This window comes from Eptatretus burgeri, chromosome 17 (genome assembly GCF_056783735.1).
Source record: "Eptatretus burgeri isolate ZD-2024b chromosome 17, Ebu_testis_v1, whole genome shotgun sequence".
NCBI lineage: Eukaryota > Metazoa > Chordata > Myxini > Myxiniformes > Myxinidae > Eptatretus > Eptatretus burgeri.
The window spans coordinates 55,020,877-55,045,899 of NC_140977.1; the positions used below are offsets into that span (position 1 = coordinate 55,020,877).

Consider the following 25,023-nt stretch of genomic DNA (forward strand, 5'->3'; position numbering starts at 1 on the left):
TATATATATATATATATATATATATGTATATATATATATATATATATATATATATATGTGAGATTTGTTCAGGGAGGAGGAGGAGGTCACCACACCTGGAAACCCGTGGCTCCATTCTCGCTACACCTGGTACTTCTCAGCATTTTTTTTCTCTTAAGCGCCTGGCGTCGACTGATGCTCGGAACTGACACGACTCTCAAACAGAGCTCTCTATCGCTCAGAACCAACTTGTTCTTCTGATTTCAGAGATGACTCTCAAACTGGACTCTCTTAGACCTAAAACACTCAACCCCGCCAGAAATCGCTGTACAGTCTTTATTTTCACGATCGAACTTTCCACACCGTTCCTCTTGTGGAAGAAAAATAATTATATTCATGTACTCTCAATTATAATTGTTGCTGGTACTTTATAAGTTTAATTTTTATGCTTTCGTCGAATTGGCTGTCAGTAATGTTTCCCTTTACCCAAGAGTCTTTTGACCAAAATATTGATAAAAGTAATGTCTTGCTTTGAAACAAGGTGACCTGGTTGATATCAGTGAAACTTTTGCCATGATTATGTCATTCTCTTTCACCCAGTGGACATGTATTGCAGTTTGAGTTCTTTTGCCTAATGCTTATCAGCTAACCCTGTAGTTCCCCTCTCCCATTGTTTGGAATGTCAAGTTGTGTATAAGAGGAATTGCTTCGGGCTTTTGTTTCAGTGAATCATTCAATGTTCTTCCTCCGTATATACGAAATTAAAGATTCTCCTTTGGTATGCTGATCCAACTTGTGGAAATTTAATTATTTTCCACCACAATTCTGGCGACCCAGATGGGACCTGAACCCCGGCAGGACTGGGAACAGCATCATCAGGCATAACAGCAAGCAAGTGGCCACTTCAGATGTTTGCTCTTACTTCAGACCGGATGCTGCATCTCTCAGCCAAACGGGTAACGTGGTACTTCATTGATGGGAGACGTATACAAAGGAGAACCTTTAGTGATTGGCCTGAGATGAAGAAAGTATCCTGTGGTTCAAGACCGCTTAAGCCTACGGGGCTGAACAGAGATCAGGGATCTCTTAACGGGGAGTTCGAGTCTCCGCCATACTTTGAGCGAATTCGGTACTCGGCTCACTGTGCTGTACTCGGTACACCAGAGTCAGAGGGTAAAGGCCATCCCCTCTGGCCAAAAGGTGGGGGGTTGGAGTCCCACCTCCGCAAAGAGAGGGTTAATGCCCCTGCTCGTGAAAACGGTTCAATTCGACTATAGAATAAAAATTAAATTTATAAAGCACCAGCAACAATTATAATTGAGAGTACATGAATATAATTTTTTTTCTTCCGCACTCTCTAAGCCCCAGGTTCACACCGGGTCCACTCACAATGGCCCGCCTTCTTCCTCGATGGTAGAACAGGATAATGTCGAGTTGTCGCTGAGACGCTGCTTCTCCTTCTCCTCCTTCTCCTTCTCCTTCTCCTTCTCCTTCTCCTTCTCCTTCTCCTTCTCCTTCTCCTCCTCCTCCTCCTCCTCCTTCTCCTCCTCCTTCTCCTTCTCCTTCTCCTTCTCCTTCTCTTCCTCCTCCTCCTCCTCCTCCTCTTCCTCCTCTTCCTCCTCCTCCTCCTCCTTCTCCTCCTTCTCCTCCTTCTCCTCCTTCTCCTCCTTCTCCTCCTTCTCCTCCTTCTCCTCCTTCTCCTCCTTCTCCTCCTTCTCCTCCTTCTCCTCCTTCTCCTCCTTCTCCTCCTTCTCCTCCTTCTCCTCCTTCTCCTCCTTCTCCTCCTTCTCCTCCTTCTCCTCCTCCTCCTCCTCCTCCTTCTTCTCCTCCTCTCTCAAACCTACACGCTTTACGACTCAGCTGAACAGACAATGACCAGCATCCTGTTCCAGCATGCGAACAACTTCACTCCAGTACGAACACCAGAATCGCGCAGCCTTCTTCACCGTGTCGAGGAGAAGCCAGGGCACGAGACCCTCCGTCTCAACCGCATACGTCACACCAACTGTCTGCTCTTCGATCATGCCCCCCTCTCCGACATCACACCGACCAATCATAAGCCTCGGGGCGTGGCTTGCTGGTACGAAACCGGGAAGGCCGGGTTTTTTGCCTGCTTGGAAATGTTCCGCTCTGTTGTGTTATAAAAACGTGATTTTTTCATTTCTGGCTTGGAAATGCAAAACGTAGGAAAAGGTCACAGGGGCCAATCACATACTGGGAGAAACTAGCCTTAAACCCTACCTCGTTAACACAGCACCACCCCCCATGTGGTGACACGTAACAACCTTAAGCTGACAGTTTTCCCGACTTAATTTACATCGAGATGTCTCTTCCTCGTCCACAGACCATGCTACACTATACAATCCTACCTTTACTACGAAGTTCCTCCAACTACCCCACAAACATAACAATATGATGAGTCATGAAGTGAGGAAATGCGAGGTGAGGAAAGCATGTGATTAAGACACCGCACCACCTACATGGACTGTTGCTTGCTGACGCGGATAGACATAATAACACCCAATTGGTCAGTGCCGCGACCAATCAATAAGTGAATAAAGGCGACATAGTGACAGCCACACAACCTTTATTTATTTATTCATTCAGTACTGCAGTAAGATTCTGATAAATCATTGGAATAGTTAAAGGCCATGCTTTAGTTGGAATAGTGAACAAACGTGAAACATTCGTTTGAGATGTGTGTTCGGAATTGCACGAGCGAGCAAAGAATTGAAGTGATTTACGTCATTCGTGCGTAATAATAAAACTTTCAATGTGTCACGGATTAAACAAGGGTAATTCCCTCCCACCCGCATAATCGGCCGGCACAGTTTATTTTATTTTTTTTGCCCAATTGCAAATTCCCACCTGAACCGATGACACGTTGCAATGGAGTGGTGACACGTCCAGGGTCGGTTCTCGGTGGACGGAAATATTCACGACGAGGGCTGAACGCCAGAATGCTTTGGCAAGATTGCGGGCTTACCCGACCCGACCGACAGTATGAGCTTTACATGAACCAAAGACTCTGAAAAGGAAGAATCGAGTGGTGATGATTATGATGATGGATCGCTGATAGAATGACTGAAAGGTATGCACATGTGCAGCCAAGCTGTCTAGCCTGGGCTTGAATCCTGACCCAGCTATAAACTGTCATCCCAATGTTTCACAGGCAAGGTGATTCATCAATGTGTGTGTGTGTGTGTGTGTGTGTGTGTGTGTGTGTGTGTGTGTGTGTGTGTGTGTGTGTGTGTGTGTGTGTGTGTGTGTGTGTGTGTGTGTGTGTGTGTGTGTGTGTGTGTGTGTCTGCCATCCCTCGGATGGACGTTAAACGGGATTCCCGTCTGCGGGCATTAGTTTGTGGATGTTAAAGATCCCACGGCGTCCTTCGCGAAGAGTCGGCGAGCCATCGCCAGCACCCTGAAGGAATTACAAAATCCTGCTCTAGTCTACAGGGGACACTGCATCAGCGGCATGGCCACACCCTCAGCCAATGATGCTCCCCTGCAACCTTGTGCTGGATATGAATGAAGAAGAATTAATATAAGCGAGTCTAATAGAAATTAATGCATCCACACTTGAGCACATTGTTGTTGTGGGTTGAAGAATACAGAAATGTGCCTTTAAGAACAGGCCATATGATTGGTTGTGAAATGAAGTACAGTATGTTCACGAGACCAATGATGTGTCAGGCTGTGAATGTGGAGAGGCGTTGTTCTATCTCGGCATGGTAACGTTGCAGCGCGCGCTCCATCACAGACGTTGATGTTTTGGGTTCGTTTGCGTGTGCAGGATGTTTCCCACATGGTGGCTCAACGGATGAGCATAATGCAGCATCTTTACGAGGCTGACGCCGCCGGGGGGCCCCGGCCTCTGCTGACGGCTCTCCTCGGCCTGTTTGCACACTACATGCGGAGCATCATCTGCTCGCAGGATGAAGAAAGCTATCCATGGGTGTGACCCTGATATCACATCACCTCCTCTCTTGCATGCCCTCCTCTTTCTGCTCTTGGTCGCAAATCCTTTACCTCTAATTGAGAAAATTAGTTTTCATGGCTCTCTGCGAGCTCCTTCCATCTACTTAATTTTATTATGATATTTTTTGGATACAGAGTCTAGGCTCTTGGAAGAGTTAGAATGCAGAACGGATTCGGACGCAACATAAAAAAAGGAACAGCAGAAAGAGAAGGGGAAACGCCAACAGCAGAGCCGACGAAGAAAGTAGATGGAGGTGGACAACAAGGGATGCGGGTAACAATGAGGGCTAGGGGAGAACGCAAGGGGTGGACAAGATGAGCACACAAGCAAAATTTGGGGAGCGGAGAGAGTGGTTTAACGGGGATAGAAAATATCATGGTTTTGTGTGGGGTATGATTTGAGATGGTGGTGAACAGCTGTCTTGCAGCTGTGGAGGAAGAAAGAGAATGTGTAAGTTGGTTCCACGATTCAAGTATCCTGTGTCGGAGTGGCGACCCGTCCTGGATTGTGCCCAATAGCCCAGGAGACTGCTTCGGCAGCACCGACGCTCTGCACAGAGTATGACCCCAATGGATGGATGGATGGTTCCACAGATGGGAAAACAGAGGAACAAATGAGTGGAGGTGACCAGTAATTCTGAATTTTGGAAGTTTCACCAGAAGTGGGTTGATGGTGGACCACGTTCGCCCAGTATATATATATATATATATATATATATATATATATATATATATATATATATATATATATATATATATATATATATATATATATATATATATATATATATATATATATATATATATATATCTGTGGGGGCGGGAGGGGACAAAGCGCAGAGGCTGCAAGACCACAAGTGAGGCGGAAGAAGCCAGATAGACCAGCGACCTGTCTGCGATGTGAAGGTGATAGGTCCATTGACTCAGCGTCCTCACGGGAGGTTCCAATGATCTTGAAGGCCTTGGTTTCCACGGCGTCAGACTGAGCAAGGTGTGAGGCAGGGGTGCCAGCCCAGAGTGGAGAGCAGTATTCCATCAAGCTGCAGATGAAGGCCTTGTAGGTGGACAGCAGTTCAGGTGTGCCGAGGAAAGACTTTTGTGTGATGGAGGGTGTCCAGTTGGCGGCTGGTTTTGGAGGCCAACTTTGAAATGTGGCTTGCCCAACATCGATCATGTCTGAAAGTGAGACCCAAAAGTTTGAGTGAATGAACTTCTTTCAGAGGATTGTTCGGAGAGTAGATAGGAGGATTTGCGGGAAGGTCCTTTCGGAAAGAGATCTTGAGTGTTTGGGATTTCTCAGGATTGAAAGACATATTCCAAGCGTTTGATCAGTTTGTGATTTTGTCAAGGTCTGAATAGACGGAAGAGGCTGCAGCCTTCCTATATGAATGATGAGGAATGTCACAGCAGAAGGTGAAGCAAGGAGATAATGGGGATTTTCCAGTAATTATTATTATTTTTTTTTTTGAGTCACGAGTTGATGAGATTTTCCAGACAGACCAGTTTACCCGTTCCTTCAATATTCACTGTCCATCCATCCATTGGGACCATACTCTGTGCAGAGCGTCGTTGCTGCCGGAGCAGTCTCCTGGGCTATTGGGTACAATTCTGGGTGGGTCACCACTCCGACGGCTCAATCATCCCAGCAAGCTGGTACTCGTTTTGCCGACCTCGGAAGGATGACAGGCTGTCAACCCCACCTGGTATTGATTCAACGGCCGAGCGGGATTTGAACTCAGGACGCAAGGATCCCAAGCCCGCCACCCTAACCATTAAGCCAGCACCAGGCATAATATTCACCGTCACTGTGCATTAATTAAACCTCCAAACCTTGTCTGAAATGTGGACGGTCAAATGAAGGGAGCAATAGGGTACTTTCTCTGGCAAGCAGCATGAATGACTCCCGAGCATCAGGTTTTCCTCTGAGCTCGATCTGTAAGACTGGAGAAACGAGGAATTGAAAAACGTGTTAGTGACATATTTATTCACTTGTGTGTGGATCCTGCGCAGACGGAGTCCCAAGGCCAAGTGTTTGTTCGCTGGACATCCGGAGAAACCGCCACCACCCACATACGTGTGGTGCAGGCTCAAGTGATCCTGCTTACAGCTGGAAGGCCCGAGGGTGAGCGCACGCTACACACCATCGTTCCTTTCGTATCACGCCGTCGGTTTCATGGCTGCGGTCCCTATGCTTTACGGATGGAGGCATTAAGTGTTTATTCATGGTGGCCCGCTCTTTGAAGGACACTACCACATTGCCCAGAGGGTGGTTGCATCACCCCCTCCCCTCCCCCCCCCCGCTCCCCACACACAATTACATATTTACTGTGAGTTAACTCACACATGCAATCCTAACAACTATTCTGGCTTCTACTTTGAGAATGGTGGGATGATTATTTTAACTCGATAACGACCATTTGTTCAAATGATCTCTCTGCTGTCGTCGGTTAATCAGCTCACCCTTGACGTTGCAGGTGAAAGCGAGTTTGATTTCCTGCTGCAGTTGTGGTTCAGCGAGTCGTGTTTTCTGCCCACGGCCTTTCTGGTGGACGCTGGCGAGGAGTTGCTGCCCGCCTGGCTCAAGCTGCGCATGATCTGCTCTTCCGTGCCACGGCTTGTCGATACCGGTACGTAAGATGGCGCGTGGCCGAAGCTGCCTCAAATCGGCAAGTGTCCTACAATTGTGAGCAACGGTGTCGTCAAATTGTTTTCCATTCGGAGAGAGTATCGACGCATGAAGCTGTGAATTTGTTGTTTGTGCACTTTGTACTTGATGTTACTCGCTTTCACTCACCTTGTACTTGAAACATCGAAGACGAAATGGCCATCTGACCGTGAATCTGTCGGCACGTCTGTGTTGCAGCGTTGCGTGAGCTGGAAGTTTCTCAGCTCTTGCTCTTCGTTCAATCCTTCGGCATTCCCGTGTGCAGTATGAGTGAGCTTCTGGGTGCACTCGATGGGGCTGCCACCCACGACCCATATACCTTGCAGCAGCACATCATGGACAAAAGTAAGTGACATCCTGAACCTCACCTGGCTTTTGGCCGTCTACACACGTAAAGGGGGCAGTGGAGCTGGAGCTGGAGGAGGCCAAAGATTCCTTTAGAATACGTATATATGGCTTTTCGATCTGCTTTCAGGGTATGGAAGAGGTCAAAGCTTGTCAAACCAGATCTTACTGAGGCATGTGACTCTCATGGTTGATCCATTTGTGTTGAAAATCAACTTTATGACCTTAACTGGTGACCTTGGTGCTTGCTTCTGATAGATTACATGGCTCAGCTGGTGGAGGTACAGCACGAGAGAGGAGCCATTGGGGGTTATGCCTTCCACAGCCTGCTTGCCACCACCACCCCAACTCAGAAAGGTAATTACAACCTGTTCCTCCTCAATGACACCTGCTTGTGCTCGATCATCCAACCTGCTCTCGCATCGGGACTTTATGGCCACGATCTCTCTTCTTACCTGGGTTGTACATTTGCTCACAAGCCTCTGTGCTTCTGCTTTCTCAATCGTACTTCACCTTGCACAGAGCCTGTGGACATGAAACGAGGGGTTGCTGCAACTTCGGGGATGACGCGTGAACTGTTTACCTCCACGTCAAGACCCGCACTCTTCGTTCGTCCTGATGAAGATTTCACGGCTTTGCTTGTCCAGGTATTGTTCGGTTGGTGCCGCAATGCTTTTTTTTTTTTTACCCCACGTTAAACTGTGCCATTGTCGTGTTGTATAGATCAATGAAGGAAGGATCTGGTGCCATATTTATATCATATGTTCCGATTTCTCTCAACAATAAGAAGGGAATGCCTCCACTGAAAGCCTGTGTTCCAACAGCCATTCTTTTCTGTTTTTTTTTTCTTTGCCGTTACCTCCGTGCTGGATCCGTGCAGATCTTTCCTCCTTGGCCGAGTGAGGAGGATCGGGAGGAAGGAACCATCCGCTCTGCCTCTTCGGCTCTGCAGCGGTCGCTCGCCCGGGAAAAGTCGCATCGTGCTAGCGCCAAAGTGCAGGTGCCCAGGGGGGTGGCGTTCAGTGTGCTGCAGGCTTTCCGGGGAATAGCAGGCAGCCACCACGCCGCGGTGTTTTCGGCCGCGCTGTTTGCGGGCCACGCTCACGCCTGCCCGATATTCCGCCTCCTCTACCTTTGCCAGGTGAAGCACCTTTTATGGAATTCTATCTGCGCCAGGAGATTATTGCTTGATGGTGATCTCCGTGTCGTTCTGTCGTGAATAATACCAAATACTGTACGCATTGATGAGTTCGGAGTACGTCTTGAACGTTTTAACGAGGAAATTGTTGAATGCTGCACCAGGCTTCTACACCTCCGGATTCTTTGCTGCGGACACACTTCTTGGATGTGGCCATGTGTTTGGCTAATCTCAGTCCAGATGGCAGGTCCAATCCATTGACTTCACAGCTGGCCAAGTACATGTCCCTTGCCAAGGAGCGCCAGCCGGCTGTGAGCCGTAAGTATTAGAAACTAATTTGATACTCGTGTCGTTGTGCATCGGCAGACAAGTTCAACAACCTTTCATCGACAGCCGATAATAGAACGGAGCGAAGTATGGCTGACTTTTTAAGCCTTTTTTTGTGTATTCATAGTCGAGGCTCATGGAAGAGTGTTGGTACATTGAACGGATCAGGACACAAGACAAAAGGAGCAGTTGAGAGAGGGGGGAAACATCCACAGTAGAGTTGAGTGCCAAGATAGAGGCAGACTTGGACAAACAATGGGTGTGGAGAGGAATGTGGGGTCAGAGAGGGTGCATGGGGGTGGCCAACATCGATACAGAAGGAAACGTTGGTTGAACAGCTGTCTTGAAGACCGGGAGGGAAGAATAAGATTGAAGAGGATGTGGAAGTTGGTTCCACAGGTGGGATTAAAGAGGAGCGAATGAGTAAAGGTGAGCAGTGATGCTGGATTTAGGTAGCTTCACTTGAAGGGGGTTGATGGTGGACCGTTTGTGCCTTACAGAAACCTCAGGTGGTGGGAGGGGGGGGGGGGACAACGTACAGAAAGAGCAGTGGGTGCAAGACGAGAAAGTAGGTGGTAGAAGACAGAGAAACCACCGACTTGTCTGCATTGGCGAAGTGATAGGCCCATGGACTCGACTTAATCGTGGAAGATTCCAATAATCTTGAAGGACTTTGTTTCCAAGCAAAACAAGGTGTGGGGTGGGGGAGCTAGCCCAGAGGGGTGAGCAGTACTTCTTCAAGCCTTGGAGGAAGGTCTTGGAAGTGGATAGGAGTTGAGGTGTGCCAAGGAAGGACTTTGTACAATGGAGGATGCCCAGTCGGCGGCTGGCTTTGGAGGTGAACTTTGAAATGTGGTTTGTCCAAGAAAGATCATGGCTGATAGTGAGACCCAGGAGTTTGTCGATCGATGGCCCTGATCTCGTGTCTGACGTTGAGAGCCTCCATCCATTGTTGGGTGCGATGAAGCAGTATGTCCAAGGTGGAGTGTCCTGGTCTGAATCTGAATTGATGACCTGAGATGAGGTTGTTGGAGAAGAGGAAGGATTTAATATCAACTGTGATGATTGATTCTATGACCTTGCTGATGATTGGAAGTAAGGTGATCGGTCTGTCGTTGAGGGGATCAGTTTTAGTATCTTTTTTTTTTTTTTTAATGTAAGGCAGCGATGTTGGCCGATTTTCCAAGCAGATGGAAGATGACCTGGGACAAATGACAGGGTCGAAAAGGCAGAGGATGTGCAAGAGCTGCAGAGCAGGTTTTTCGGACGTGTAAGCTGATGCCGTCTGGTCCAGTAGCAGAGTCAGAGTCAAGGGTTGAAAGAACCTTCTCCATCTTCTCGGGTGCAAAAGACAGAGTCCAGCAGCAGTTGGGTACGACAGGGAAGGACGGGTACCGAGTGAGGGGTCGGGGAAACAAGATTTGGAAGCAAACATAGATTTGAGGCATTCAGCCTTCTCATGAGCGGAGTCGGATGTGGTGCCATTTGAAGAGGGGGAAGGGATGGAAGCGGAGCATACACCAGAGACAGACTTAACAAGCCACCATCAGGTTTTAGAGGAGGGAGACAAGTTTGAAAGTTCATTTTTGAGGTTCGACAGATGCATAAACCCCACAAAAGGATTAACGAAGGGCTAAAAGAGTTTTTGCCTTGACAAAGGGCTGTTGCTTGAAACGACAGCCGCACCTCGTTTCCCACAGCGGTTAACGTACTCATCATCGGCTTTCAAGTTTGTTGCAATCCATTTTAATTATTGCTCGTTTTGTGCACCACCTTACTCACACCTTTCTCTCCTCCTTCCTTAAACCCGCGCACATTTATCTTCCTTTTTCTCTTTACTTCTTGAAACCAAAACTCCCCATTATGTGGGACAGCATCAGTGGCACTGTCCAGCTTCCTCGCAAGCATCTCTTTCCTTCCAGTTTCTTTACGAGGGAGCCTACCTGGCAGTGTGATGGGCAGAGCTCTGCTGGCGTCCTTACGTGCTCATCCCAGTTGGGCTTGGGACATTCAACAGCTGAAAGAAGGTAGCAATACTCACCCCCGCACTCATCCTTAATCGAAGGTAGCAATACTCACTGTATTGTATTTGTCCTGTGAATGTCTAACTATAAAATAAAATAATTATTTTTAATTTTTAGCTTAAACGGAGACAAACGGATACATCTTTAATGTTGTAAAAGTGTGTGGTCTGTTGTTCATTTTTAGGAGGCCGTAGCACAGGCCCTGTTGCTCTCGCGGGCCGGTCGGTGGATTCTAGCTATTACCCCCCTCTCCTGCGGTCTCACTTTCCCTGCTCTCTCAGCACTTTGACCCCTTTTTGTTTTCTCCTCCAGAACGCATCCGTTCTTCCAGTAACCACCTCCAGGTTCAACTCCCACAATCGAGACCTACCACACATCTACGCTCTTTTACTCCTCGCTTATCCCACGTGTGCAACTGCCTTCCTGAGGCCGTTCTATTCCGTTCTTCCCTCAAGGCCTTCGAGATGATAATAGGCAGTTGGGATCATCATCTCGTATCATCCCTCTCCCAATTTACCATTCCTTATCTCACCCTCTTGCTTGCAAGTTGCTGTGTTTTCTCTCCTCCTCTTTTCCTGGTGAGTCATTAACTTGCCCCTTGTATTCAAGAGTTGCCCTGCTGCAGCACTGCCGGTTCATACTCTTGTCACCCTGCTCTTCCATGAGCCTCGAACTTTTAAAGAAAAAGAAAAAAAAAGATTTCAGGATCATCCCTTCTCCTCCCCCCCCCCTCCTTTCCCATCAAACCTCACCCCAGCCATAAGCCACATTCTTTCCCTTCCCCAACGCTACATACGGTGCGACCCCGAGTCTGTTTAACCTGTTCTACCATGTACGTATATTTATAAGGTCCATATTGTTTACAGCACGTGTGTACTTACGTTGACGACAGGATGAAGGTCGATTTAAAAAAAAATTTTTTTACTTCCTCCACCCAAGGTGGACGGAAGCTTTTTCACCCCCGTCTGTCTGTCTGTCTGTCTTGTTTGTCTGTGAGCAGGGTATCTCAAAAAGTTGCGGACGGATTTGTATAAAACTTGCGAGGACACGTTGGGTGCGTGACAAGGAAGAATCGATTCGATTTTGATGAAGATCCGAATACGAGAATTATTTAATTTAGTTGTGGACGCGTCGACGACAAAACTCGGAGGATGAGTTGGGAGGTGAAAAGAACAATCGGATTCGATTTTGGTTCGGGCCCGGATGCAGACCCGGCCTGTCGTTGGGATACAAAACGTAAACTGTTCAACCTGGCGGAGGTATGCGCTCCACCGAGTTCCGTTCGATCATTTAATGTACACGGCCATTTCATCATTCATATTTCGGTGATCCCCGGCTCATGGAAAAGCTTGTGTATACATCACATTAATTACGAGGACTTTGGTCGACAGTTGGCAAATGCATATGGGAGATGGGATTTGCACGTGGTTTCCCCAAATCACGAGCAAGGAGTTAAGAACCAGATAGGAATCCAGGAAGAGACGCAAAGCAAGAGCGAGGGAGCAATTTACTACAATTTTTCCTGCATCTTTATTTTGGATCCATGAAAACGTTTTACTAAAAAAAAAAAAGAAAAATTGTTTTAATTGACGCTGTGCCGACTGTGCCGACTGTGCCGGCTTGATGGTACAATACCATGTTTGAGGTGTGATTGAAGGCCACGTGACGTGACTTCATTTTCAAATCGAGTATGGATATTAAAACTACAACCACACCGACACACTCCTTGGCTTTACTTCTACGCACGGTGTCCTGAACATGTACACGAGAGGGCGCTCTGGCCGATGGTCCACCGGACTGTTTCAAAGAAAAATGCTCAGGTTAATACGGAACACGAGAATCCAGGATGACTGAGCAGTTTTGTGTTTATACAAAACTCCATCGCTGCCACTCGCAAACATCACTTTCTTAGCGAAAGGCTAATTTGTTTATCCGTTTATTTTGACCTACGGCCGTCGAAGGAGTACCATAAGCTGTGATGCCGCACATGATGCGTCACTCGCAGTCTTGTCCCCCTCCTTGATGTCCCTCAGCTTGTGAAAGCCTCATCTCCTCGGGTTCACCACTCCTTGAAGAATTTGTGTGCCGCTGCCTAATAGCCAATACCCAAGACCCGGCGTTCGGCCACCTCGTCCAGGTGGCTGCTCCTGCACTCGCCTGCTTGCTGCTTCACATAGACCAGGGCGGCCCGTTGATTCCACCACCTCCAGGTTCTTCTGATAACACTCAGCAGTGTACCAGGTGAGCAGTGTCTCATCGATTCGTTGAGATTTGAACTTGTTATATATATTGTTATACTCTTATGTAGAAGGGCAGCAAATTGATTTCCACAATGCAACATCATCTTTGCTTCCGCAGGTCCTTCCTGTTACCGGCAGGGCTATTGATTGATTGGTTGGAGCTCCTTGACCCGGAAATGATGTCATCTTGTCCCGATGTGCAAATGAAGTTGTTGTTCATGAATAGCACGGTGAGTGGTTTGAATTGCGTGAGAAGCTCTTTTCCACGTTTTGTTTGGCTGCACATGAGGCATGCTGAAGTTGAAGTGGGGTTTCCCACTGCGGCCCCGCGTAGCGCTCTTTGGAGCAGCTCATTTACAGGACTCGTATCTTGGGTGTTGGGATGTTAGAGCAGCGAGTGACAAGCCCCCGTGCACCGTTTGCCATGTGTTCAGGGTGCCGCCAGCACGGGGCTCACATTCCGTCCATACTTGCTGTCGCTCCTCACTCATCAGTCTGCGTGGCGAACTATCCATTGCACGATCAACACCCTGCTGGGATTTGCAGGGCAAGATGAGTGAGTGTGACATTCCTGAGTGCTCATCCCATGTAATTGAGCGCTTTCAGGAAGACCCCAAAACTATTACCATAACACAAGGGGAGAAACACCTGTCTTGGGGAATGATGTTGTTGTGTCCACTGCAGTGTGGACGCGTCAGCGGTGCTGGATTTCATCTCGGCGTGTGTCCATGTTCCGCGAATTTGGCAGGGCCGTGACGTCAAGGTTTGCGCCTCAGTTTAACATTTTTTTTGTTTTTCTCTTGGATGCCGATATTTTCACGTCTGGAGCTCTTTGTGTGTAGGCCACCATGTGCTCTGACCGTACTTATTCAAGCTTCCCCCACTCTTGTCCCCATGATTGGCTCCATAGAAGCGTGTCCCCGAGGCGGGTCTCTCCCTGCCTTCGCACCAGTTGCTGCGTCTCGTGGATCTTATCGTGGCCGAAGTTGGTTCTGTGGCGGGAGTGGAAGCGCTTAATCTCGGCCTCCGTGCCAGACTCTCCCTGCTCTTGGGCTGTGCACGTGCCTGCCCAGATGGCCTGGCAGTCATCGGCAAACACCTGGCTCATCGTGGGGAGCAGCAGACAGACAGGTTGATAGCTTGGAGCTTTTGTTTCCTTTGTATTTAATTTGGCGTGTTGGGAAAAGTTCTTTTGTTGATTGTAAGTACCATATTTTCCGGTGTATAAACCGCACTTTTTAATCGGCGAAAAAAAAAAAAAAAAAGGTAAAAGTTGGGTGTGCGGTGAATACACGGCTCGAGAAAGACGTCAGTCTTAACAACGATCGATGCTGACTTTCAATTATATGCCAAATGAACACTTTTGGAGCAGTTGGAACTGCTGTTAAGCTCCACGCCACCATTAAAATTTTGAAAATCGGTTCATTTTAAGAGTTTCCACAGCTTTCTATTCGCCGCGTGTGGAAATTAAATGTCATGCTCGGAGCCGCCCGGAGTTTCGGTGCGTGGCATGTGTCGAGCCTCGCAGTCTCTGCAAACGCCATTGAACACAAAAGAAGAAGAAGAAGAAGAAGACCTGGTCTCGCATCAAAAGAATTTTAATTCATAATATCTGGATTCCAATAACAGCTCAGATAAGCTTGCCATGCAAGCTTCTCTCCTACGTCGTGTTCAAGTAGGCCATCAGCCATGGCTCAGAAAGTGCCTGAAAATCAAGTTTCGTTCCACTCATTGGGGGGTGGTGGTGGGGGGGGTAGACAAAACCTTGATGATATGATAGTATATATCCAAATACATACGTATGCAAAAGTTCTCCACTCAAATAGCTGCAGTTATTGTGTATTTTCATCTTGAAAATCGATGCATTCCCTCTCTTTCCTCTCTCTCTTTCCTCTCTCATTTGAATTTTCTCCACTCGGATCACGCGTGGGCCACGTGACGCCTCGACAGCCAATAGATCGGCTGACATCGTATGCAAATTACGTCAGACTGTCATGTGACCAGCTAAGTTGTCCAAGATGGCAGCTTCCTGCAGGGAGGAAATCACCGGCAGCTGATCGGCGATTTATCGGTAATTTTTGATGAATATGGCCAGTGAGGACGCTCCCCAGTGTGTTATTCACCAGGACAATGTAGCGAACGAAGAAGTCAAACGTTTTACGTCTGTAAGATGGGATAAATGGAGAGAAAGTGTCAACAAATGGCTCGTCTTAGACGGTCACGAACGACGTTTAGCCGAGAGTACCGGCGCGGGAGGACGAACCGTTGTGCAACGCCAGCGCATCGACCCATCGAATGAACGCCATTGACCCTGCCTCGGACAGCATTATATATAGCCGGTCAGCCACGGCCGAACATTACATACATACGGCCGGCAGAGAAGACAACTGGGCAGTCGAACCGGCGCCGATTGACACTTGAGGCGCACCCAGTCAGCGCGACGATTGACTTTGCCGCATCGCTCGTCGTGTGGCTTCTTCGTCTGGGAAGAGCAACCCTCACCTCGCCATCATCAGGGTGGCCTTGGGCCAGCCCCACAGGGTTGAGTCAATGTAACGGGGCGCCGGGCGGTATCGTGTGTTGCGGAGAGTCGATTCAATTATATCTATATATTTTACACCCATGTAGTTCAGCTCGAGTGTTGAGGACGTTCCAGACCTCACGGGGTGGGGACCCCGCCTCCTTACCCGTCACCGCATCATCCCCTAGACGGCCCTGACTACTACAATAGGGAAAGCGGGGTAACCTAATTTCGGCTTTTCGTGGGAGTTGCAGGTAAGTTGCGAGCCAAAGGATGTGTACTGCAGTTCCGTCGCATTGTGAATCGGAAGTAACCAGAACTTTATTTGCAAGATCAAACCAGATATATACATAATTATCCGTCATCGCAAGGTGGGAGGCGAGGAATTCTCTGAGCTGACCAGACGCGATAGTATCTATTTTCCGATCTCGGCATCACTTGGATGACAAAGGTCAATTTGCATCAGGGTTTATCCAAGCTCGAGTGTCGCCCTTGAATCATTCATGGTGGTGCCTTGCCTCAATTGCCACACAGTCTCGACCCTGAGTGTGGAGCAAGATATTCTTCCCAACAGTATCATTCTTCAACTTTGCCACTTCTATCAGTCTTCCTCAAGAAAAAGTGTAGATTTGTCACCGATGGGCAAAACACACTTTTGCTTTTGATTTTAATGCATTTTTGGGAATTAAAGAGAGGCGATGACAGAGCAGACGGTAAAGAGACATGAGAAGTAAAAACAAGAAATGGGATGGAGTAAAGGGCCTGGGGAGACTGAAGATTTAATCAACACGAGGCCGACAATGTTTACACACCTGCTGTTTCTGTTTTAACCTGACATAGTGTATCCAACACTCTCTTTCTTTGAACCCTGGAGTATTTATCTGCTCCATTGCAAATGAGGCAGACAGCAGGAAGGACGTGTCGCCGTGAACTCTCAACATGTCCAGCAATGTTCGATGCAGAGCGCAGTTTTTTTGGCGGTGGTTCATCCATGCAATCATCAACAATCGCAGAGTCATCATGCATGGTTTGTGAACAACGTTTCTCAGCCCCACGTATTCTTTATGCATCGATGAAGCGACGGCAGCAAGTGTCGTGATAGCCCAGATGACGAGGGATTTCTTCCCACTCGATACACACTCGTGCACTCTCGGCGAAACGTCGTTCGTGACCGTCTGAGACGAGCCGTTTGTTGACACTTTCTCTCCATTTATCCCACCTTACAGGCGTAAAACGTTTGATTTCTTCGTTCGCTACATTGTCCTGGTGAATAATACACTGGGGAGCGTCCTCACTGGCCATATTTATCAAAAATTACCGATAAATCGACGATCAGCTGCCGGTGATTTCCTCCCTGCAAGAAGCTGCCATCTTGGACAACTTAGCTGGTCACATGACAGTCTGACGTAATCTGCATACGATGTCAGCCGATCTATTGGCTGTCGAGGCGTCACGTGGCCCACACGTGATCCGAGTGGAGAAAATTCAAATGAGAGAGGAAAGAGAGGGAATGCATCGATTTTCAAGATGAAAATGCACATTAACTGCAGCTATTTGAGTGGAGAACTTTTGGATACGTATGTATTTGAATATATACTATCATATCATCAAGGTTTTGTCTACCCCGCGCTCCCCCCCCCCCCCCACTCGATGAGTGGAACGAAACTGCAGCTTACGGCTGATGGCCTAAAGAGGAAGACCCTGCGCAAAGACAAGTTTCCAGCCGTCGACATTGTTCGTGCGCAGCAGAAGGGGGGTGGATAGACGAGGGACTTGTCGTGGTGACTCTCTTTTTACAAGCATCATTTTCCACGTGAACATCTGGTGCAGGCAGAATTAACCCAACAAGCGTGTTCCTTACACGCTGACGCGATGCCAGAAAGTGCTGGATAGCGGGGCATGTTTTACAACTCGGAACAACCAATCGACCCCGAGTACTTTTCCATACGAGAGCAGGAAATGGATTTAAAAGGAAGAAGATTCTCACGAGAGCGAGGACCACGTGGGACGGTGAAGCTTTAAGAAGTACCAGTGCTTGTTTTGGCTTCCTTTGGTTCTCTTCATTCTTCCTGGTTCTTTGTTTTCCCTAGTTTCTGTCAGCGGTTCCTAACTTGCTTCCTGCGGATTACTTTTGTCGACCAGACAAACTTTCATACTTCATAGGCCTTTGTATTCGACCCGGATTCCGAGGAGCATTTGGCCACATGCATCTCGGTTGAACTTTCACCATTACTCACGTCGCTACGTTGGCTGAGCATTATGTTGACTGGGAGATTGCCGGCGTTCATCAGGAGGATGAGAAAGGTCGACCTTCCGATGATCTGCGGCTGGATCGTCAAGGTGTGGGAAGAGATACTGTCGGACATCATCAAGCGAGCATTTCTGAAATGCTGTATCTCCAACAACATGGACGGCACAGAGGACGACGACATTTGTGAGGAGGAGGTTGCAAGTGACAGTGACAGTGACAGTGACGGGGACTTGCTCTACCCTGATTCGGACAAGGAGTTACGTGCCATCTTCGACGAGGATTTCCTCGGGTTTTGCTGAAAAGCTTCATCAAACCCAAACAGCCCTTTTCAGGGCCACAGATCCACAATAAATATGTACGATACCAGTTATGAATCCCTTTTCTTCCTTTTTCTAATTAAAATAAAAAAACCTCTTTATAGTATTAAAAAATAAGAATTTTTTTTTTTTAAACTTCTTGGTATCCTCTCCTCTCTCTTCAACTTCCTGAAAATGAGAATAAGACTGTTCGGCGAAATTAAGCGGACATGGGAGGAACTCCGTCACTTTGTTCAGTACAAACGTATTTAGATCCAGATCAGAAAATAAAATGATCAACATATTCATTTATTTTGAGGGTGAAAAACATGGGTATGGTAGATTTTTTTTTTTTAATGAAAATGGCCACATGTCCAGCCAAGGCTCTAATTTTCTTTCCTGAATCCATTGCCAGGATCGCAAACATTCGATTACAGTTGCTTCTGCACATCTATCTCCGAGAGCCATCCGTTGCTGCGTCTGCCGCTCTGCCGGACTCAGCTTTGCTCAACCTCCCCCCCATGACACATGGCCAGACATGCAAGGTAAGTCGGTGGAGACTTTTTTTTTTCACATTGTGGTTCATACACTGATAACTGCGTACGGCTTTGACACTGGATCCCGTTTGTCAAGTTGAGGATCTGCTGTGTGCTGTGCACAGTTGGATGGTGCACTGCAAAGGTTGTTCTCGATGCTGATGGACGCCACGGACGCGAAGACTTGGGAGAGTCGACAAGGGGATGCGGGACTCATTTGTCGCAAACTGGCAGTCACACATCCTTTTCTCCTGCTGCGGTACCACCTTGGCACATGCCAGTAGAATGATGTTTAAAGAGGTAGTGTTGATTTCTGGGGATGATTGCAAATAACTTCCCCACCCTTCCTGGTGCCAGGCACCTCCCCATGGTTTCCGCCATGGTCCGGGGGCGTCTGGACTTAGGCACTTCAGAGAATCGCCCGCTTGGCCATTTCTCTTATCTGCTGCGCCTTCTGCACCTGCTGCAGCCGGCGGTGTTCGCTCGCGAACACTCGACGGCACTGGCAGACCTGCTGCATTCCCTCCTCATCTTCATCAAGGTACGTCCAACGTGCTCGGATAATCAACGTAAATCTGGGTTCATCCCAATGCTGTCTTATTAGAGCTTTGCACCCTGACAGATGGAGGTGCTTACGCTGAAGGGACAACATTGGTGTTGGTATAATGCATGGACGGGAGGGTGTGTAAGCAAACAGCAAATGAGAGAGCACTCATTTCACTCAGCGTTCGTGTGCACCAGAATGCTTTTAAACTTCTTTGAATTCACTTTGCTTTTGTTGGGTTGTTTCTCTGCATTGGAAGACACGGCTGGTGTTGCCCCGTTTACGATGACTCATGAGAATTTCCAGCTTTGTGGTGCTCGGTTATGAATCGTACACAGAACATCGTACCATAAGACAGTTCGCGTTAAAGGCCGAATGTTATTTTGTTCATTACAGATCGGTAATTGTGGTTCCCGGAGGGAGGCATTAAGTGCTTCGTGCCCGTGGGGTCCCACCTTTTGAAGATTTTTTTTTCCTCATTATTTCTTTTAATTATTATCAATTGTTTTCCGCCCATTATTTAATTTTAATGCCACCGCCGATGGAGACGCACATTCGCTCCTCACGTTATGCCTTGAAGGAGCTCAACCCACATCCCCTCCAGGTCCCTTGATGCTTCGGTGCAGATTTGATGACTATGGGGCAGTTGTGGCGGTAACAGAGCAGGGTGCTCTAATCTTGGCATCCGCAAAGATGGTGGCGATGCCGCATTGGTAGCGAGTGATGATCGCCACATGGCATCCATGGTGACGGCCAAGTGCCACTCGTCGTGAAATGGGTGAATAAAAAGTCGCTAGTTGGCGTGGGTTGGTGCGAGGTTATTTTTCCCAGTTGTGGTGAACGTGGTAAGGTTTGCTGAGCAAGGTGGCGGTTGGGAATCGGCACGCACACTCCAAAGGAACGATGTACTGTGCATTGTCGGCAGGAAGCACTCGAAGCGCAAGCATGCTGATGATGTCATAATGTGGGCGGAGGCATTTTTAATTATATTTTCGTTTTAATTATATTTTCAAATTTTTTAATTATTATGGTTCCTGGTGGGAGGCATGAAGTGTTTTTCATGTTGGTGGCTGTGGTTTCCTGCTTTTGGAAAAATAATAATAATAATGATAAAAAACGTTTGTTTTCATTTTGAGACAGAATTTCATGTGCTACCAATTGGCTAATATTACGAGTTGGCCATACCAGGAACCATCAGCGATCTCCGATCACAACGCTCTCGTTGATTTGGAGAATTGGAAGACCGCCAATTACACAAGTAAAAAAATAGAACAAACAGACGTTTTATTGTGATATCGAAGGAAGACCAAGACGATCGCATCCTGGTCGCAGCCATGACTGTTGGGTTCAAGTTATTTCAAACTCCAATCCACCCACTCCCCCTCTCCATATCCCTCCTATCAACAGATTAAACATTCAAATCGTGACTGAAAGAATCGTGCTTACAAGTCCCAACCTAGTTTTTCCAAACTTGTGGGTTGGGTATTTTCATCCCTGCAAATTAATACCTTAAGGCCTTGCCACTTCTGGGCAGTACATGGAGAGAGGGTTAAAGCAATTGTACCATCCATTAAAAAAATGGCACGTTCCACGAAGCGACATTCCAGTGTAATGTTTGCATTAAAACCATGCGCCCAATGTGCACCCGTAGGGTAATCGAGGAGCCACTCGCCCTCTGGCAGACCTGTTGACCAGGTTTGTGCAATTTGTGCACGGCTACATCGGGCACGACTCCGGCATGGCCCTGGCCTTCCTGCAAAAGCACTCGGGAGTTCTGCAGTGAGTATAAGAAGCGTTCTCGGATGGGGATGTGACACATCTGCGATAGGCCAAAGAGCCTTTTTTTAATGTTCTCTCTGAGACCGAGGCCATAGTTCGCTCAACTCTTCCAAATTTGGCATGAAGCTTTGAGGGATACATGTTTATACTCACTTGATCGATGGTTAGCTCTATGAGTGCATGCAAAACAACTCGATGGTGTGCCATGAGTTCTCCGTGCAAGCGCCGTGCACCCGCTCGATGAGCACGGTTTCAATTTGAAATGTGGCTCAAACGGATTTTGATGACATTCGTATTCCAAACGTCTCGGCAGCACCCTGCTTAACCTGCACCGCACGTGTTTGCAGCCAAATCTCCGCGGCTTACCCTGAGCTTCCGTTGTTGAAATCGCTGCTGGCGGGGCTTGCGCTCCCGGCGCCATCGGGGACACACAGCCACGTGCAAGCGGGTGTAGTCCCTGTGGAAGGTGATCCCGAGCAATGTGGTTTTAAAATACGTATCCCACGTTTGCAACGAGAATATGACTGCATTACCTGTGACGCACCTTTATCTCTCGACTTGTACACGACTTTTTTGTTCACTTCGGTAGAGGAACCAGCGACTCTCTTACCCCTGGTCGGCATCACTGCCCCCAGTAGTTTGAGCCAGGTTGAGATGCAACCACTTCGGCAACAGCTTCGGAAAAGCCGCACCATCGAAGGTTGGCCCTCTCATCGGCCCTTCTTTCTACTTCTGTCTTTCCTTTAATACTCCTTTCTTCCGTCTTTGTTTGTATTTTTCAGCAATGGTGGAGCCTACGCTGATTTTAACCAGAGCCTTCTTTTGTAGACATCTTGGAAGTGCTGAATGAAATCGAGGATATATCCAGGCGGAGAGAAGACGTCATTGTATTTTTCTTGGTGTGTAAAATGGCAGATTGATAGTTCCATTGTGGTACATTTATTTATTTCTTAGGGGGGGGGGGAGGTGCAGAGAACAAACAAATAAGAAAAAGACGTCGTGCAAAGCACGATACTTGCAAAATCCACCCCCGTCTCCAACGGTTGCCATGGATACATCAAATGGTCCATTTCATTAAGATTAAAATTGACAATCTCAATCAGATGAAAACTGATTGTTTTTCAGATTGAAATTGATGATTTTCAAAAGTTTGACCCTTGAGTTGAACTTTGACCTCAAAAATCGTTGGTTTCCAAATTCAGTGATGCCCTTTGCAAATCCTGTTCAAATTTCAAGTCAATTGGATGAAAAATAATTTTCGAAATTTGATCTTACAATCAACCGGCTTCTCAGTTGAGACTCCCTCGACAACTTGGTGAAGTTTCATGAAGATCGGTTTTAAATTGTGACCTGTAAGCGATCGACAAATGCACACAAGCATTTTAAGGACATTTTTCCTTGCTGGAGCAGGGTTAGCCTTGCGGGCCCCACGACGATCATGGATCCCTTTTTGAGGCAATGTTTCTCTGGCCAAATGCCCTTCCTGACGCCAACCATTTAGTTACCTCTTACGACACGCATGGATATGGTACACCTATTCTAACCGGGGCACACACTGGGACCCATGTGACACTGGTAATGATTTCGATGACCTCGGAAGGATGACAGGTTAAGTCGACCGCACCTGGTGTTAATTTAGCAACCAACGGGGCTCGAACTCAGGACCCTAGGATCGCAAGCCAGCCACCACAACCACTAAAGCCAACACCAGGCTTTGATAAACAGAATAACAAAATTGACTGATCAATACGCTTGAACAATCTTCGATTTTTGCAATAAATAAAATGAAATGGATCACATCACTGGAGAGAATGAATATCTTGGTGTCGCCTTTTAAATGAAAAGGTAAACGTCGAGCTGTTATCATTTCAGGGAGAGCTCCAGGACCTACTGAGTCATGGTGACGACGCATGTCGAGAACTAGCTTACGGCCTGACCCTCCGTGCCATCCGTAATGACCCACGGTATGTTGGTTCATCTCCCACACAGGAAGCGAGGTTCTCGACACGATGTCGGAGTTGTTATTTACGTAATGCAGACACGACTCCCATGCAGTTCATTTTAATGACATTAAAAAAAAAAAAAAAAAAACAATTGCAATTGTCGTGTGCAGGCGAGCCACGGACTGCTTGGCCCCGTACGTCTACTGCCTGCAAAGTAATGACTTTGGTGTGGTGCAGACAGCTCTGCACAACCTCCCCGAGTTCACAGTGCTGTGTCAGGGTAAGCAATGCACGACTCTTAACCTTCAGGCCACCTTCCCCATTTTAAACCTCTTAAAATTTTGATACGTTAATAAAACGGCTATTTTGATACAATCATTAAAAGAGCTTTGTTTCTCCTGGGTATCAAGTTCTCGAGCAGTTTTGGCGTTTGTGGTGAGACTAAGTGTGCCTCTGGGTCATCTTTCCTCACCGCAGAGCATGCGAGCTTGCTGTTGCAGAAGGCCTTCCTTGCAGGCACTCAGCAGCAGTTGGACATCGTCGGTATTGTAGCAGATTCTCTGCACCTACTGCGCCTGCAGTTGTATGCTTGAGCAGTAGGCCCCAGACGTTCAGCCAGATTTGAGGCGATTTGTCGTGAAAATGGGAAGTACTTTTGGAGTTCAATTATCACGGGGACCGAGCAGATACTTGTGCAGCCGTGTGGATCACATGCAGGTCTGTCGGCTGAACAGGTCCAGTGTGAGTGCGCTGAGGAACGCGGGGAAGCTCTTTTGGTGGTGAAGATGGAGCTCGATAAGCTGCAAGACCGCCTCCGACTTGGAAAACTCCGTCTCGAGCAGCTGCACTCCACTTTCCTGCGCGGTTGTTTGCTGCGAACACAGGGAAGGTACTTTGAGTGCCACCTCCCCTACTCGACCAGACTCGGTCCACATGTTCCCCGCCTCCCGTACCTACTTTAAACACGAGGGAGTCTGCCTTCTGCTCTGCGTACATAGACGACAGTTTGTACTGGCCGTCTAGCTGAACGTCCACCATGTAACCGAACAGAATGTAACAAATTGTGCGGAACTCTTGGATCTTCTTCTGGCAGACCTCCTTCAGACGCTGATTCCTCAACAACATGCTGTCCAACTGTTTCTGCAACTCTGCGGTTCACAGTGGATGGGAAAAGCAAGCGCATTGCATTTGATCATCATCTTCCTCGTGCAGTTTTCTGCCATAAGAACTTTGTTAATAAAAACCTTTTGTTTGTACGATTTGGTTCATTTTCATCAGTTCCCTGTGAGACTACTTTATATTGCATTATTATATATATATATATATATATATATATATATATATACACACACACACAAACACAAATACTAGACGACCCATGAACGTTGGGTTGTTGTTGTGACAATGGTTGATAAACAAATCATTTCAAAAAAAAAAAAAAGATAGCTCAAGCAAAATATACCGCTGAGGTTGTTTGCATTGATCAAATTCTCCCGAAGAGAACTTGACTGAATCGGGAATTGATTTTTTAAATAATTTTTTCGTTGCCCGATTTGAACGAAACTTGATACTGCACACCGCAAGAGAATGGTGAGCAAGGTGCTCCTAAAATTTTTGCACTATAGTGTACCGTTTTTGGCTGTATTTCGGGAACATACATACAAGATGAGAGTTTTAGTCATATATAGATAATATTGAACACACCTTATTTTTTGGCCTTCAAGTCGAATTGGATAATTTTCCCATTTTTCTTTCCTTTGTTCATAGCTAAGTCTGTTTGGTGGAGGAGACACGAAGTGAAATCAACGACTGTAGTTTTATGAACGGTCGTCGTTGATTTCACTTCGTCTCCTCCTCCAGTCATTCAGAACAGAGGTGTTAATTATTTCCTGACGGTCACAACCACATCTCTGCCGACAGTACTTCGAGGGTCATAAATGTTAATGAATTGTTTTGTGCATATTATTCAAATTACTTTGTGGGACGACGTTTCGGATCAATTCGGAATGTAAATAGTTCATCAACATGTTAGAGTTGTCACATTGAGTTACAGTGTTTAAAACAACCCATTGATTAATCGGCTCCGGATCGGAGCACGTGACACGATTCCAGTCTTGAACACATTTCTCGCTGACACCGTATTTCATGTGTGCAGCCATATTCCCACCATTTTCCTCAACGAACTGAACTTCCAACTTATAAGCTGCCGTGTATGAGTTGCATGAGGGTGACGTAGTAAGGATAGGTTCGTGTGATAAGGATTGAAAGGGATGGGTCAAACGTAATTGGTGAGCGCGTGCTCATTACCGATTGGATGAATGTTTAATCGCTCAACCGATCGGCAAATGTTTCAGGCAATGATTTCTGTGGTGTGTTTTCAATTAACATTCATACAATTAATTCCAGAAAATATCACGCTTTGCAAATTTTTTTTCATTTATGTCTTAAACCAGAGATA

The 25,023-nt window shown here is 47.1% G+C and overlaps 2 protein-coding genes across 9 annotated transcripts in view; one reads left to right on the plus strand and one right to left on the minus strand.

The window, feature by feature from the left end:
- Positions 1–23,821, plus strand: part of INTS1 (integrator complex subunit 1) — a 48,043-nt gene extending 24,222 nt beyond the window's left edge. The window contains exons 23-46 of one of the 2 annotated variants that reach the window (XM_085861374.1): positions 3,772–3,933; positions 5,967–6,078; positions 6,431–6,583; positions 6,820–6,966; positions 7,225–7,323; positions 7,489–7,613; positions 7,847–8,107; positions 8,269–8,422; positions 10,306–10,458; positions 12,489–12,696; positions 12,814–12,925; positions 13,130–13,251; positions 13,380–13,458; positions 13,606–13,826; positions 18,179–18,308; positions 18,425–18,558; positions 18,657–18,840; positions 20,495–20,622; positions 20,970–21,088; positions 21,212–21,322; positions 21,451–21,521; positions 22,495–22,586; positions 22,736–22,845; positions 23,043–23,821. In XM_085861374.1, coding sequence (XP_085717500.1) covers positions 3,772–3,933; positions 5,967–6,078; positions 6,431–6,583; positions 6,820–6,966; positions 7,225–7,323; positions 7,489–7,613; positions 7,847–8,107; positions 8,269–8,422; positions 10,306–10,458; positions 12,489–12,696; positions 12,814–12,925; positions 13,130–13,251; positions 13,380–13,458; positions 13,606–13,826; positions 18,179–18,308; positions 18,425–18,558; positions 18,657–18,840; positions 20,495–20,622; positions 20,970–21,088; positions 21,212–21,322; positions 21,451–21,521; positions 22,495–22,586; positions 22,736–22,845; positions 23,043–23,158 — 3,303 coding nt within the window. In that variant the 3' untranslated portion in view covers positions 23,159–23,821. The remainder of the gene's footprint in view (positions 1–3,771; positions 3,934–5,966; positions 6,079–6,430; positions 6,584–6,819; positions 6,967–7,224; positions 7,324–7,488; positions 7,614–7,846; positions 8,108–8,268; positions 8,423–10,305; positions 10,459–12,488; positions 12,697–12,813; positions 12,926–13,129; positions 13,252–13,379; positions 13,459–13,605; positions 13,827–18,178; positions 18,309–18,424; positions 18,559–18,656; positions 18,841–20,494; positions 20,623–20,969; positions 21,089–21,211; positions 21,323–21,450; positions 21,522–22,494; positions 22,587–22,735; positions 22,846–23,042) is intronic. The other variant, XM_085861375.1, reaches the window with a different exon arrangement.
- Positions 22,494–25,023, minus strand: part of MAD1L1 (mitotic arrest deficient 1 like 1) — a 31,184-nt gene continuing 28,654 nt past the window's right edge. For 5 of the 7 annotated variants that reach the window (XM_085861382.1, XM_085861380.1, XM_085861378.1 and 2 more), the window contains one exon: positions 22,494–23,713. In XM_085861382.1, coding sequence (XP_085717508.1) covers positions 23,235–23,713 — 479 coding nt within the window. In that variant the 3' untranslated portion in view covers positions 22,494–23,234. The remainder of the gene's footprint in view (positions 23,714–25,023) is intronic. The other 2 variants (XM_085861379.1, XM_085861381.1) reach the window with 1 other exon arrangement.